Below are 14660 nucleotides of genomic sequence, written 5' to 3' on the forward strand. Positions count from 1 at the left end.
TTCATTATTTTGTGACCACAACTGTAACAGGCGAGATGTCTTTACCCTGTGCCAGCCTTAGTTCAGGCATGTAAAAGATACTTTCCATGTGGGTTGCCACAGTGACAGCTTCAAGGCCCACACTTGCCAAGTGATAGACCCGCTTGGAGGACCTGGGAATGGAGGAAAACTCTGAATGTACCACTTCATGACCTTGCAGATGCCAGAGTCCATGTACACTTGGGCAATTGCATGCCAAAGGCTGCCTGCAAGGTGTCACTAGGATCTCCTGAAACAGCTCGATTCCTCCTCACTGGGCAACCCCTTCAGCAACTTGGTTGTCCAAGTTGCACCCTCAGGGTCTGGGCAATTCCATGGGCGGCGGGATGAAGTATCCTGGAAGGCAGTTAGGGCAGTGCCAACCCACCGCATCCTGGTCTCAGGACTCCTTGTGGGGCAGTGATGCTGGAACTGTAGGTGTGGGTATAACGGGGGGCACTCAGGATGAAGGGTTCAGTGTGGCGAGTCACTTGGGCACACAGAACTGCATGAGGGGTGCCCTGCTCTGTTTCTGGGGATACCAGGAACTAACAAGTTTTGCACCCTGGACAAAATAGGGCCCTGCCTGTGCCCTATTGGGGAATGGGAGTGGGGGGAAGGAGTGCTGAGCACTGGAGAGCAGGAAGAGAAAAAGGAGGGTGGTCAGTCATACCTTTCCTGGGAAGGAAAACATTCTAGCTGCTGCTACAGTTGTGTCTTGTATCCAGCCCCTGCAGCCAGGAGGCTGTGTTTTTAATGCAGTCCCTTTGGCTGGGAAGCAGAGGGCTGTGTCCCGCATGTAGCCTCACCAGCCAGGAAGCAGGAGCTGCATTCTACACATAGCTGGTTCCAGCTGGAAAGCAGGGGCTGTGTCCAGCACCCAGTCCCTCCAGCTGGGAAACAGGGTATTGTGTCCTGTACCTAGCCCTGCCAGCTGAGCAGCATGGGATCTGTCCAGCACCCAGTCCCTCCTTCCAGGTGGTACAGGACTGCTTCTGCCCAGCCCTACTCAGCTAGAGGGGTTTTCTGCAGAGCAGGTCAGCAGGGACAGTGCAGAGCCCATCCATTTTTCTGTGCCCTCCTTGCTCACAGCTCTGCTCCTATCCTGCTCCTACCTCTTCCCCCTTTCACTCCTAGCAGCCTGTATCCACCACATTAACTTTGGATCTAAAAAACTGCTGAAATTGTTTGAGAATGAAAAACTTTTACAAAGGTTTACAAGTGTAAACCTTGAGTGTCTTTATAGGAAGAGCCAGTCAAATCTGAAACACAAAGAATCAGGAATTTCCTAACAGCTCCTGATTATCAGGAAGCAAATGCTGGTAGTAGACAATGAAGATTTTGTTGATCAGACTACTATTTTAGCGTGGCATTTTGCAGACAACCAAATAAACCCACTAATCTACTATTTCCCTATAGTTTGAACACCAGATATACTGAGCAGCAAATTTGAGGTTGTTTTCATTAGAATGTCCCAAGAGTGATACCCTGCCAGCCAACTCAGTGGTATAAAGCAAGTTAAACACAAAATAAAACATCTTATTGACAATGATACTGATACCTTTAGTAGTGCTGTCAACCTCATCTCCAGGCAAACCCAATTTTTTCTTCCCAAAATTGGGCCCCACTGGTTTCAAGGTTCCTCTCTGTGACTTTTCACTTCGCTTGTTAACAAACAGCATGGATGAAGATAAGGATTCAGAGGATGAGGGAACTGTATATTCTGTCAAAGTATCAATGCTGCTTCCAGTTAGCCAATTAAAAGATTTTCTACCACCTATAAAAAGCAAAAACCCCACCACGTTTAGCTTATTATATAAATTAAAAAGAGTAATGAAAGAAAGAATCATCCTTCTTTACAAAAAAACATAGGTCCCATATTCACACCAATTACTAGGAAACATACTGCATTTGTATCTAAATAGACAGAATAGGACTTAAATGTGAAGTTGGGAAGTTCACATTTTAATTGAGAAGCATATTAGGGGGAAAAATAGTCAATCAAAGGAAAATTAATGTGCTTGGCTTTTTTATTTTTAAACAAGAAGAAATTGGTAGCAAATTTTAATTTTACAACTTATTAACAAGTGCTAGCATTAAAAAATATATTAATCACCTCTTGCTTTAAAGAAAAACTACACACAAGAAGGAGAACAGAACTGTTTGTTGACCAAGAGAGTCCCAGAGCCTGCTGATGTGTACTTACTCATGTTCTGCGTAGGTGTAAATTCATATTGCTGCTGAGTAGCCCTCACTTGAGCACCTTGTGATCCGGGAGTTGAAAGGGACCCTTCCTGTGACCTCTTCCTGCTGGCACTCTGGGAAGCCTGAGTCTCCACAAACATTGGGGTGAGAATAGTACTTCGATAACGCCAGTTGGAATCAATTATGAAGTCCTACCCATGTAAAAGAAATAGTAAGATATTGATGAGAACAAGTCAAATCAAAGTTCTCTTCTTCATTGAAAAAGAATGGTTAATACACCAGCAAAACAGAATTTTAAAATTTGAAACCGGGCACAACAGAGATGAAGCTTCTTTAACATAAAATAACAATTAATAGCAACATGGAATGCTATTGCCTCAAATACAGATTAGTCCTTTGACAGAGGCATAAAAATGTGCATCTTCCTATTCACTACTTCATCTTGGTTTTCCAATTCATGGTGTTTCCCCATTTTCTTTAAATTTAACACAGGCCAGTTCTAGCCTACAAAATGGCTCTCCAGCAACTGCAATTGTAATTACTTCAAGTATAATTAAATACAGAGGCTGCTTCTTTAAAAAAAATAAAGTTTGGACTACAGATATGAAGTTACTCGTCTTTCAATATAAATACCAAACTTCTTAGAACTTGAATAGCCCGTAGCTGTCACAGATGATGCCTCTGGAAAACTTGCATCTCTATCACCGCTTTAGCTTCATTTAACTCTTGTCAAAGAGGTAGCTACGTTAACACTGCACAGTTTTATAGGAGACAGTTTATATATTTACCTGAAATCTGCATTCAGAAAGTGGATGCTCAAATATTTTTCTGGAATAATCTGGACTCTTGCTGGTCATTTCAAGCAGAAAATTTGTGGCTAAGCTCAGGTACTGGGTTTCAGTCTTGGTAGAATAGAAGGAATTTAGCAAAGCCAACATACGGTCAAGAGTATTTGTAGGTAACCTAGTTTCATCACTCCAAAAATTCCTAACAACTAATCTGTAAAGGCAAGTAAAAAAAAAAAAAAAACATTTTTGGACATCTGTAAAAGAAGATATTATGGATTTACATAATGCTCGACTCAAAAAGGGTCCATTTATTTTAACCTGTTAAATAGCAAATATTGAAGTATAAGGATTAAATATCCAATGTCCGACTAACCCTTTAGCCCCCACAACTTCATATCAGCTTATGTTAACCATCCCATTTTACTACCCCCTCTCCAACTGTCTTTTCAATGTACACTTCACTTAAAAAGTATTTACAACCTTAGATTACAACAATTCATGTTTTTATACTTGATCCATATTTATTTTATTTTATACTTCAGTTTTTACTTATGGTCTTGAAATAGTTTTCTTCCAAATGAAACAGTGGGCACACAGGTATCTAACATCATTTTCACTGCCCTCTGCTTCACTAGAGAAGTTAATAAAGAAACTGTCTACAGCTCTGGACCTATTCATGTTTATGTATCATTGTATTTTGTGCTGACTCATACACCCTGTGGGAGTGTCTACGTGTGCAAGTAATGCGACTGAATAAACTCCAGTGCAATCTGAGCTGGAGGAAACTAATTCCAATGCCGCTGTCTACATGTGCTTTTAAGCACAGTAATTTAATCCACCACTTGATACTACCTGTGTCTGATGGGACTGTCCGATGGTGCTGTAAAATTAGTCTACACTGGCCCAAATGCCATGCGTGTGTAGACGCTTTACTGTGTAGTAAATTAAGCTACTGTGTCATAAGGTGCATGTGTAGACACTCCCTGTAATACTAAATATAATATAAACTAAAACTAAAATAACTGAAACAGCCAAATTAATTTAGTTGTATCTTTGGTAAAACAGCCTTTGGACTAAACTGTTCAATTTTTGAAGTTGACTATTTCAGCTACGTACACACTTTCAAAAAGATATAGACTGTGTTCTGCCTGTACCTGTCAAATTTGACATTACAAGTGGCATTACACCAACAAAACGGGGGAGTAGTGAGAATAGCATCTTATTCTCTTTGTGAAATATAACTCAAAACCTTGGATGACACAGTTTTATCTATTTCAATATACAATAAAAATAGACCTTAAGAAGAAACCAAATAAACCCTTGAGAAAAACAAACAAAACCCTTAAGTAATATTGCATTATTACAGTTCAATACACCCTCTACATGGTTCAGAAACCTGTTAAGAAAAAAAAAGATCTTGGTATTCAAAATAAAAACCAAGTTTTAAAAACAAAGGAATTCAGGACAGTGTCATTTTAGATGACCCCGCACATTATTTTGACTTACTGTAATTCAGAGATCTCATCAGTTAGGCCCTGTATCAACATTTCTTTTGCCACTTTAAACACTTCCTGAGAATCCTCATCAGCTTGACTTTCTGAATTCCTATTGTAAAACCAAAAAAGTCTGTTTTTAACTCTAGTCTGAAATAAGCTGCAAAAAAGAATCCATTGAAGCAAAGAAAGCAATATTCCCTGACAGGTCTCATTTTGGCGCGAAGGCAGTGCAGATGGTTCATATAAGGTGCCTTGATGGCAAAAAAAAGGTTTCTTCAGAGAAAAAGACAACCAATATGAATTAGTTTGCTTCCATGTGGAGACAGGGTATTTTTTCTGCCATTTGGTGAGATAACGTCAGATCTGGATGGACGGTTTAGCAAAAGGAAGTCAGCAAAGGAAAAGCTCCGGGTAGCAAAGGAAGTCACCTACATCGCAGGAAAAAGTACATGCATTTTCTCTTCACTTGGGTTTTGCAACGAGTTCAGCACCACATTGGTTGTCTTGCTATAAACATACCACTCTTTTTGGTAGTGAAGATAACCACATACCACCAAAGCTTAGTAAGTGACCAGTAGATAGGGGTGTGCAGAACGAGCCATATTCTATTTGGATTTGGCCCTAATGGGGGACAACGATTCAATTCGTTGATTTGGATCACTGTCCCGATTAGATTAGGCCAAATCCAAAGATTCGATGCTGATTTGGAGAATCAGCAATTCGGCTATCAACACAGCTTTAAATGTTTTTTCTACATACCTCAAGGTACCAAGCGTGGCTCGTGAACGCTGAGATGCTGGGGTGGATGGAGCGTCCCACAGGAGCATGGGGCCTCCCCGTGTTCTTGGCGGTGAGCCCGGAAGTGGATTGAAACTACTTCTGGTTCACTTCCAGGTCCACCGCCAAGTGCACTGGGGGGCCCCCCTGAGCTTCCCCGGCTCCCAGGAAGCACCAGTTGCCGAGCCAGGGGAGGATCCAGAAGTGTTTCCGGTCCACTTCTGGGTCTGCTGCTGAGCACGCTGGGGACACTCCTGTGGGACACTCCATCTGTCCCACCATCGCAGCATTCACAAGCCACCTGGTACCTTGAGGTATGTAGAAACACATTTAAAGCTGTGCTTACATCGAATCATCAAATCTTTCCGAACCAATTCAGAGGGTTCCAGTTTTATTTGGAGAGATTAAAGGGCCTCCTGATTAGATTTGGATTCGGAGATTCGGCCACCAAATTGGGCTGAATTTCCACCAAATCAAATCAGCGTCTGAAGCTTTGCACAGTCCTAGTAGATATGTGCTCCTAAAGAGCAGTGAAGGAGAGTTGTGATATAGATATGATCAAAGATAGTCTACTTTTAAAGAAGAGGTGGAAACAAACCAAGCCAGGATACAATTTGGCAAAACATCACTACAAGAATTTTGAGAGGCAACAATAGACTCCATGTACCTAAATCTGTACGACCCCGTGCATCCTCAATTCTTAATTAAATGTTTTGCTAGTACAGGCTGTACACAGCCACAATGGGAGGTTGAGAATATTTGTTTTAGAGTATTATTTTGAAAGAGAAAAGAAGAAAATACAACCACGTTCTAAAAAGCTAACAATTTTGTACAAGAAAATGAAGTTTGCTACTGATTATGAAAGTGTTTTAAGAACATTAATTCATCCTTACATTGATGACCGTCATAATTAAACACCAGCATTTTATACGTGGGGTAACAGAAGCAGACACTTTGGCAAGATTTTTCTAAGGTCAAAGGAATTTTCTACTTCCTGTGCTGTACTCACACCTTCCATCCCACTATATGAGAAGATTAAGGCTAGTCAGAACACTTTTATATAAACTGCTCTTAAAATGGTTGAAAAGCATACTTGTAACTGAATCCATACCTGTAGTTATCATAAATCCACATCATGATGTCATACATGCGCTCTCGACAAACTGGAGAAGGGTGAGAGATGAACCCTGTTACTCCAGGCAGAAGTTCTCTTAGTTCCAGTGGTTTTAGCTTAGAAAGCATCTTGTATATTATATCCAAACACACTCTCTGCCTCTCATCATCTCTAAAAAGGACAACACACAACTGCATTGTTTTCATATTCTGTTCACAACCAAACACAAAAACTTAAGTTCATTTATTTTCAGCACTATTATTTCTGGTTCCATAAAACTGCTTTAAGTTAATAGTTGTGTTTAAACTTAAATTCCCAGTCCTAATGCAGTCAAAAAGTCAGTTCCTATGTCTGAAGAAGGGTGACTATGCCCAAAAGCTTGCAAAAAACTTTTTTCCAACTACTTGGTTGGTCTAATAAAAGATGTCACACCTACCCAAAGAACCCTACCTGCCTATGTCCTTAGACCAACACAGCTACAACCAAAAACCCAGTTAGGATCGAGTCAGTTGAGATTCCACTCTAATGCTAATAAGGACTAAACAAAGTCTAAACTTAAACAGAAGATGTAAGCCTGTCAAATATTTTACATTTGCTCAAAGAGGAGAGCCATGCCCTCAAGGAAGCCCAATATGCAGCTGTAAATATGTAAGGAATTTAAAACTTGCAACTGTTACTGGAAAAAGATGCTGGTGTAAAGATTTTGCCATGGCTGTTGAGATCAGCATGCACTGACCATATGCCAACCTACCTGCGATTCATGACCTGCATAAAATCTTTGCTCTTTAACTGTAAGTAGAGATCAGTTATCTCTTCTGCACGGCACATCACCACTTCCAAACAGGAAGTTTTCAGCACACCGTGAAGTTTCGGTAACAGGAAGAACACAGCATTTATAAACCTTGGTAAGAGCACAAAAACAGGTCAGAAGTTATTTCTATTTGATAATGATTTTATATCCAGAAAGTACATACCATACAATCTATGACGTACCTGTCAGCCACAGGAGGAAAAGTCTTCACTACTTTATTCAAGCACAGAATAAACTTGTCTTCCTTGGTGTTTTGATGCTGTTTTAATTGCTTGACAACACAGTCATAAATTGGACCCTCAGTTATCTGAAAGAACAGAAATGCTGTAATATTAAATAAACCTAACTGCTATAACATTAAAAACAATCAACTGGCGGTATAGAACTGTTACAGTGGGGATTCATTTTAGTGATAGTGAAACTTCAGTGACAGATGTTAAAGTGCGTACCCTTAACATGCATGAAGACAACTCACAGAATAAATACAACTATGTCTGGATGAAATACATATTGCCTAATTTAGCACTGGCACCAAATAAGTTGAAAGTTTCTACTTATTATATAGGGAGCAAAAGGTTTTAATTCTGAAGGAAAGTCACTTGGCATTCTTATTACTAATGCCAAGTAATCCCTGATTTAGTGTGGCATGTTTCCATTAGGGATGCAACTTAAGATATCATAAAATGCAAAACAATTTTTCATTAAAATAAATTTGGCTTACTGTCAAAGGATAATGTACACCAAAAACAATTAACACTATGCTCTATTTAATCATTCAAAAATTACTATTTTTAAAAGAAAAGAGAAATAGTTAAGACTCAGAGGGCATTTGCACACATGCGAGGAGCCTGCTCTGACACGCTGGAAATCCAACATGTTGGAGCAGACTCTTATCAAGTCTACTGGAGCACATAAATTGACGTGCTCTAGCAGTGTCGCACGTCACATATTAGCAGTGCAGTGCACCTCTGCATTGAGCAAGTGGTGGCGGTGCGCTTTGAACCAACACATTTTCGATGTGCTATAGTTCAAAGTGCACCACCACCATTTTCCCAGTGAAGCGATGAGCTTCAACACTGATACATGTGACACGCAGGCACTTGTAATTAGCAAAGCTCTCTAAAAAGCACCCAGTGCCACATTGGAAATGCATGTAAAAATGCCCCAAGTGAGAAAAGGTCAAGATTGATAGACCTAACATTTCCTACAGAACAGAAAGTAGACAGGGAAGACAGCTATGTACTTTACTTACAGGAATTACACAAAACGTGTCCAATGGCAGGAGTTAACAATATTAATGCATTCAAAGGCCCTGTTTACAGGCTCTTAGCTACAGAGAGCACCATAAAGATACCCCAAATTTTCACATTTCTTTTACCTTCCTTAAAAATACTGTGTTAGTCCCATTGGTAGAGAGAAGGTGAACAAACAGTGCTCAGGAACCCAGGTCCTGCAACCTCCCAGGGCCAATTGCTGAGAATGGAGACAAAGCATTGACAACCTATGTTAATCTGATCTTGAATTGTAATCTCCACCTGATAACATCTTCTACTGCCACTTCACCATGGAGAAGGCCTCAGCATATTTAACATTTTCAAGCTAGAATTGGGAAGTCACCTTAGATTTATATAGAAAGTGTCATTAATATAGAATGATAAGAAGTCATGATGTAATACACTCACATTTTCCTTCTCAGCAATATATCGAAGAGTAAGTCCCAACACTTCTGCTGCAGCTGCATAGACTTCCTTATATTTTAATAAAGCCATGTTATTGACCAGAGCCTGAAAATACCTAGTATACAAAAGAAATATGCTGTGACCCACTCCCCTTGATTTTCCATTAATATCTGATGAATAACAAAAAATATAGCTATATTCTCTACCCCTTCTATATTCACAGACTTAACTGTAGACTTCGTAGAGCAATTACATTAATATGTCATATCCATGAAGGTTACAGGGAACCTTTCAAATTTTTGCCTTAAATCCCCATTTTGATCCTTTCTGACTCCGGCAGATGCCGGAGACCTTGCTAACTGCAGAAGAAAGGACCAAAATAGGGCCAGTGCAAATATACTCCTGCCAATTCATCTCCAAGAGTAAAATGAGGGCCATAGAGTTTGCTGTATGGGACCTGTTACACATAAATATTTATGTGGGGGTGGGGGGGAGGTTGTGAAGAGATAAGAATAATCCAAACCCCACCCTCCATGATGCCAAATTCAATATTGCTTCTCTCATCAAAATTAACTCCCTCACAAGATTCAATGCTCACCTTGTACTATCTATTTCACATTTTGGGTCATAGGGAGGCAAGTTATTAGCAAGAACAATGCCTAACAGTTGAATTCCTACTGAGTTGTCTTTTGTGTCAGGATCTCCTCCAGAGAACTGTTCAAATATTAATCTGTAACAAAAATATATACAGAAAAGGGTGTGTATGACATCTACAGGTCAAAGACAGTACATCACAGAAGACTGCATAAATCCAGGGACAGATCTGAATCTAAGAAAACAGTAACTTATTGCAAGAGTAATTGTAACAAAAAAATGCAAAGCCCCTACACCCCCCAATCTTCCCTACCACAAATAATTTATCCTTTATTTACAGGGTGTATCTTTGATGCTTAAATACTGCTAAGGTCATAAGTTACTTGTATAAGTATCAGACAAAAATTATTTCTTCTAGTATTTTGTCATGCTTTAGGCATTCCATTTCCTGGAGGCCCTGTATTTCTCACCTCTCAAGGTTACTTTGCAACCTGAATTCTGTTCTTCTGCATATGCAACACCTCTGCAGTTTTCCACCTCTGCATTTTTGGCATTAACAGCAGAGGCAGCTTCAATACTGCAGATGAGCTTACTCCCGAAAGACAAAACAGCAGGCACAGCAGAGATGAAAGTCCACCAGTATTATACATGCAAACCGAGATGATCAAAGAACTAAAAACTCTGGAGAGGCTTGGACTGGGTTAAAACGAAACGAAACACCATCACCAGAAAGCTAATAGATGCTTTACTACCATCCATGAAAGTACTGGATCAAATCCTAGGATGGTATGGAATTTTTGGGACCACCATTCAGAACTAATGCCCTAATCCTTTCACATCTACAAACTTCTGTCCAGATTTGCTCTAGATTCTCTGCAAACTTAGAGAAAAATGTACCTTCGTTAAGTTAGTACTACCTGTAGGGTACAGTGAGACAATCCTTCCAGCACTCCACAACTGTCTTTATAATTTCCAAGTTGTGTCTGAACACTGCTCTTTTCTGGTGAAATGTATTCTTCATCAAGAATTCAAGCAATCGATTAGCTAGGATTTCATCTTTAACATTCCCCTAGCATTAAAACAAACAAACAGAAACACAATTTCTATATACAGCTGTCGAATTGATCTTGTTTTAGAATCAAAACACAAAGAGAATTAATGCTCAGAATACTATAATATAAGGACCTTCATTCTAATTAAGCATTCTATCAGCTGGGCTTCATTTTAAATGGGAAAAGAGTTAGACATGAGGAGCTGACATGATGGTAACCACAAATTGTCTATACTCACTCCCAAGTCCCAATCAATATGGATGCTGACCAATTTAATTCTTCACATTGTTTTTGACCCAATATGATTTTGCAGTGAAGTCAAGGTCAGAATTCAGCAAAAATGGAGTTGCTTTATGAGGATCTCTGACACATGTTGACAGGATGGATTAAGCAAAAATATAGCCAAACTCAAATCCAGCCAGCAAAAGAAAGAACACATCCAAACCATTCCTTCTTGCTGGTAGTAGAATATTGTTCTATGAACAATAGAAGGCTTCTGCCACCACAGGAAACACCATCACCTTCACAGTCCAAGTGAAGACATGTCCATGCTTTCTTATGACAGCTATGGCCCTTTTCCACAATGGTGCCTTCCAGGTACACTGTATACCCTACTAACAACAAGCCATCTGCTTACAGAAGACCTGTAGCACAGACAAGCTCTAAGTTACTCAACATTCATTTATCTTTGACGAAATGGTAAGAACGTGGTTTTCAACACACAACTGTGAAAACTTAATATTCAACTACAGCAAGACATGACAGTGTCACCTCTAAGTCCATAAATACATATTTGTCAAGTATGTTGTAGTCTGCTGCATTTAAATGACATGAAGTATCTGTTAGCAGACCAAAACAATCTGGGATGCCCATTGCTCAACAAGGTGCTTTCAATGTAGGGGCACAGATTCTTTGATTGAGACCCTAAACTTTTTTCTTAAACTGATCGAGCTGTTTATATTGACTATGAAAAAAGAAAAGGAAAAAAAACCACATTAAGGAAGGATGGAATAAAACCATTACGTATACTCCATTTTACATAATGACACAGAACTATAATGTTCTCTATTTCCTTACTTTGGGAGAAGCTACACTAGTCCAAGAAAGCAGAGTAACTACTATTTCCACCACCATGTAATGAATCCCTTCTCCTCCATTATCCCGAGAAACAACAAGTTGCAACAAGGGACCAAGCCAATGCCTTGCATAAGGTCGGAAAACCTAGAGAGAATAAAGAACAAACAATCAGCTCTAAAACTAACTTAGTATTGAAGAAGGTAATGCATTAAGATATAAAAACCTATTAAATTCACCTTTTCAATACAGTTTTTACCTCATTTCCTCCAAAAAATAAATTGCAGGAATTAAAAAAAACCCCCACTTAATAAAATTTCCTTATTGTGATTATATTTGCTGCTTGTTCTTTCTGCCTACAAGCCTTCAACACTGGTGTTCATAATAAATGATTTCTTTCATTGGAGCCCACTAAATATAGCAATTACACCAGTGTTTCATATACAGAGTCTCCCTCCAAAGGAAAGTAACCCATATCTACACATAAAAATACATATTGTTCAAATCGTTACTCTAGAGATTTGTTACTACACTGGTTTTGAAATGCTATGAAATGCAGTAGTTTTATACTTTGGATCTGATATGCCCTGGAAGGTGAAAGTTATGATACAAGTATCTAAAGCAAGTAAGAGTGCTCAGCTTTAAGGAAACTGATGCAGGTAGGGTAGAAATACATTAGCTTGGACCAGGAAGAGAAAGCATTTCCTCAGTCATTAAAGGACAACCATACACATTTGTATTTTATTGCAATTAGACCTATGCAAAAATCAAATGGTTTTATTCAATAAGGTTTCCCCCACACGAATTCATATAATCAATATCACCCAGTTTTCACCTGAAGGCTAAGCTGGCAATACTTTCCTTCAATAGGGCTAAGTAACAAAAGCTGAACCCAGAAAAACTTAGTCTGAAATGGGGTTTGTCCTAAAAGGCTTATTCAGCTGCAATTATAATTTAAGACTGTATTTAAGCAAAAAGAATCAGAACTTATGCAATGAAATCACTCACCTCCTCAGTATTAACAATAAGCTTTGCTAAGAAGAGACGAATGTTTAATGGTACTGATGGGTTCCCCAATTTGCTATGCAGAAACTTCATCCATGGAGGAAGGGCTACTGAAACTGCCCCCTGAAATCAAAATGAAAAGCTTCCCTTAAACTAAGAACAACTTAAAATTACCAAAGAAGAAACAGAAGGTTTTACTCTACTACAACAACAAACACTACAAAGCAAGGTTTCTATTATAAACCCCTTTCTTGGCATCATATTTGTAACTAGTGGGCTAGGCCATTAAACAGTACTGACCTCATCTACTTGGGGTGTGATTTGATTTCTCTGCATATGTTTAATCAGAGTTGTCATAGCCGTCATACATTCATGTTGATTGAGCTCATCCATCTCGAGTTCCATTTCATCATCTAGAACCATGGACTCAGTGGATTCCTGTACAAAAAACGATAGTGCTTGAGTATTTTAAATCATCAGTGTTAATACTGTATACATCCCGATTTTCCAGTCTACCTATGCAAACCTTATTACAATACTGTTTAATGGGGATTACATCAAATACATAGTTCAAACCAAAACACGTTTGCCTAAGGATATCAGCCAGCTGTTGCTTTGACTTAGGCATTTATTAAGAGTATAGTGCCAAACCAGAACATACATGGAAAGTCAGACCCCACAGAACTTATAATTTCAGTTCACGGCTGGAGAAGAAAACTGCCATCCGAGACCACCACCATTATGCAAGATTCTATGTGCACACCCCAACTTCCACTCCAGATGTTTGTGAAGTATTTAATCACAGATTCATTTAGAAGCCAATTTTCCAATAAGAGAAAACTGCTTTCACCACTAAAAAGGAATGGAAATTAGAGCAATTTGATGTAGCTTATGGTTAGACTCTATAATAAAAATATGTTGGTTAATTTTATGTTAACTGTTAAAACAGGAAAACTGTCGGCTTTCCTGATATCATACTATGATTAATTTTGAAATTTTGCCTTTAACACTGATGGTAACTCAAATGCCTAGTGTCTTTTCCAAAGGCAAATCTTTCAGATGTATGTGCAATAAGGCAATTTCTTTCTGACTTGACCACTGACACAACTTCAACTCAAGTCTGATTTTTTTCTATGTAGAACTGGCACAACAACACTTAAGGTAGTACAATGATAAAAATGCTAGAGAAAATATTGCTCTCTTGCCCTTTCTAATGATTATTTCATGCATCCCAGCAAAGGGGTGGAGGGAAATGGGAAATATTAAATTGTGAGTTTTTTAAAAATGGCACAAAAATATTTACTTGCAGTTGTAAAATATAAAGCCACTGTTACTTTTCTTATATTGACTAGATTTTAAAAGTTAAAAGGGGCAAATCTTAACTTATACTTAAGACAGCTTAGACACATAGTAGAGGAGGGGTGGGCAATTATTTCAGCTAGAGGGCTACTTGTCGATATTTGGTGAGCTGTTGAGGGCTGCAAGGGTACACCACTTGGCAAAATGCTATTGAACCTTGTATCTGTACAAACAACACATACATGAAGCTTGCTTTTCCAGTTATCATATCTATTTATCAAGAGATTGACAAGCTTATTCCTGTACACAGCATACAAGCCTCTAATCACCTTTCTCCTGAAACGAGCACTAGTAGCTGTTGGATCTTGCGTGTTATATGAAAAACTTTGGACTCCAGTGGAGAAATCAAACTGACTCATCTCCTCACTGAGACTGCTGTCTACCATATAGGATGCAGAAGGCAAATACTGAGGCTCATCTGAATAAGAAAAATAAATTGTTAATTAAGACAATAACTCATATTAAACTCGCCTTTAGTGACAACTCACAAGACTGATAAAAATTGATCACCTAATGAAGGTGGTCTTCTAAAAAAATTTTTATCAGGCACAGTAGCTACTAGGCCTGTGCAAAGCAGCTAGTATTCACTTCGGATTCGGCCAATTCATAGATTCATGATTCATAGATTAGGGTCGGAAGGGACCTCAATAGATCATCGAGTCTGACCCCCTGCATAGGCAGGAAAGAG

The 14660-nt window shown here is 39.0% G+C and overlaps 1 protein-coding gene across 1 annotated transcript in view; it reads right to left on the minus strand.

Annotated features, from left to right (window-relative positions):
• The window catches only part of PRKDC (protein kinase, DNA-activated, catalytic polypeptide), a 123501-nt gene that overhangs the window by 50272 nt on the left and 58569 nt on the right, over positions 1-14660 (minus strand). Inside the window, exons 46-59 of the mRNA XM_025201027.1 lie at positions 14242-14390; positions 12914-13051; positions 12617-12736; positions 11612-11755; positions 10400-10551; positions 9487-9618; positions 8892-9003; positions 7392-7516; positions 7150-7299; positions 6396-6569; positions 4518-4616; positions 3012-3222; positions 2225-2414; positions 1580-1795 (exon numbers count right to left, since the gene is read on the minus strand). Of these exons, the coding sequence (XP_025056812.1) occupies positions 1580-1795; positions 2225-2414; positions 3012-3222; positions 4518-4616; positions 6396-6569; positions 7150-7299; positions 7392-7516; positions 8892-9003; positions 9487-9618; positions 10400-10551; positions 11612-11755; positions 12617-12736; positions 12914-13051; positions 14242-14390 (2112 nt within the window). The remainder of the gene's footprint in view (positions 1-1579; positions 1796-2224; positions 2415-3011; positions 3223-4517; positions 4617-6395; positions 6570-7149; positions 7300-7391; positions 7517-8891; positions 9004-9486; positions 9619-10399; positions 10552-11611; positions 11756-12616; positions 12737-12913; positions 13052-14241; positions 14391-14660) is intronic.

This window comes from Alligator sinensis, unplaced genomic scaffold, assembly GCF_000455745.1.
Source record: "Alligator sinensis unplaced genomic scaffold, ASM45574v1 scaffold615_1, whole genome shotgun sequence".
NCBI classification, from domain to species: Eukaryota; Metazoa; Chordata; order Crocodylia; family Alligatoridae; genus Alligator; species Alligator sinensis.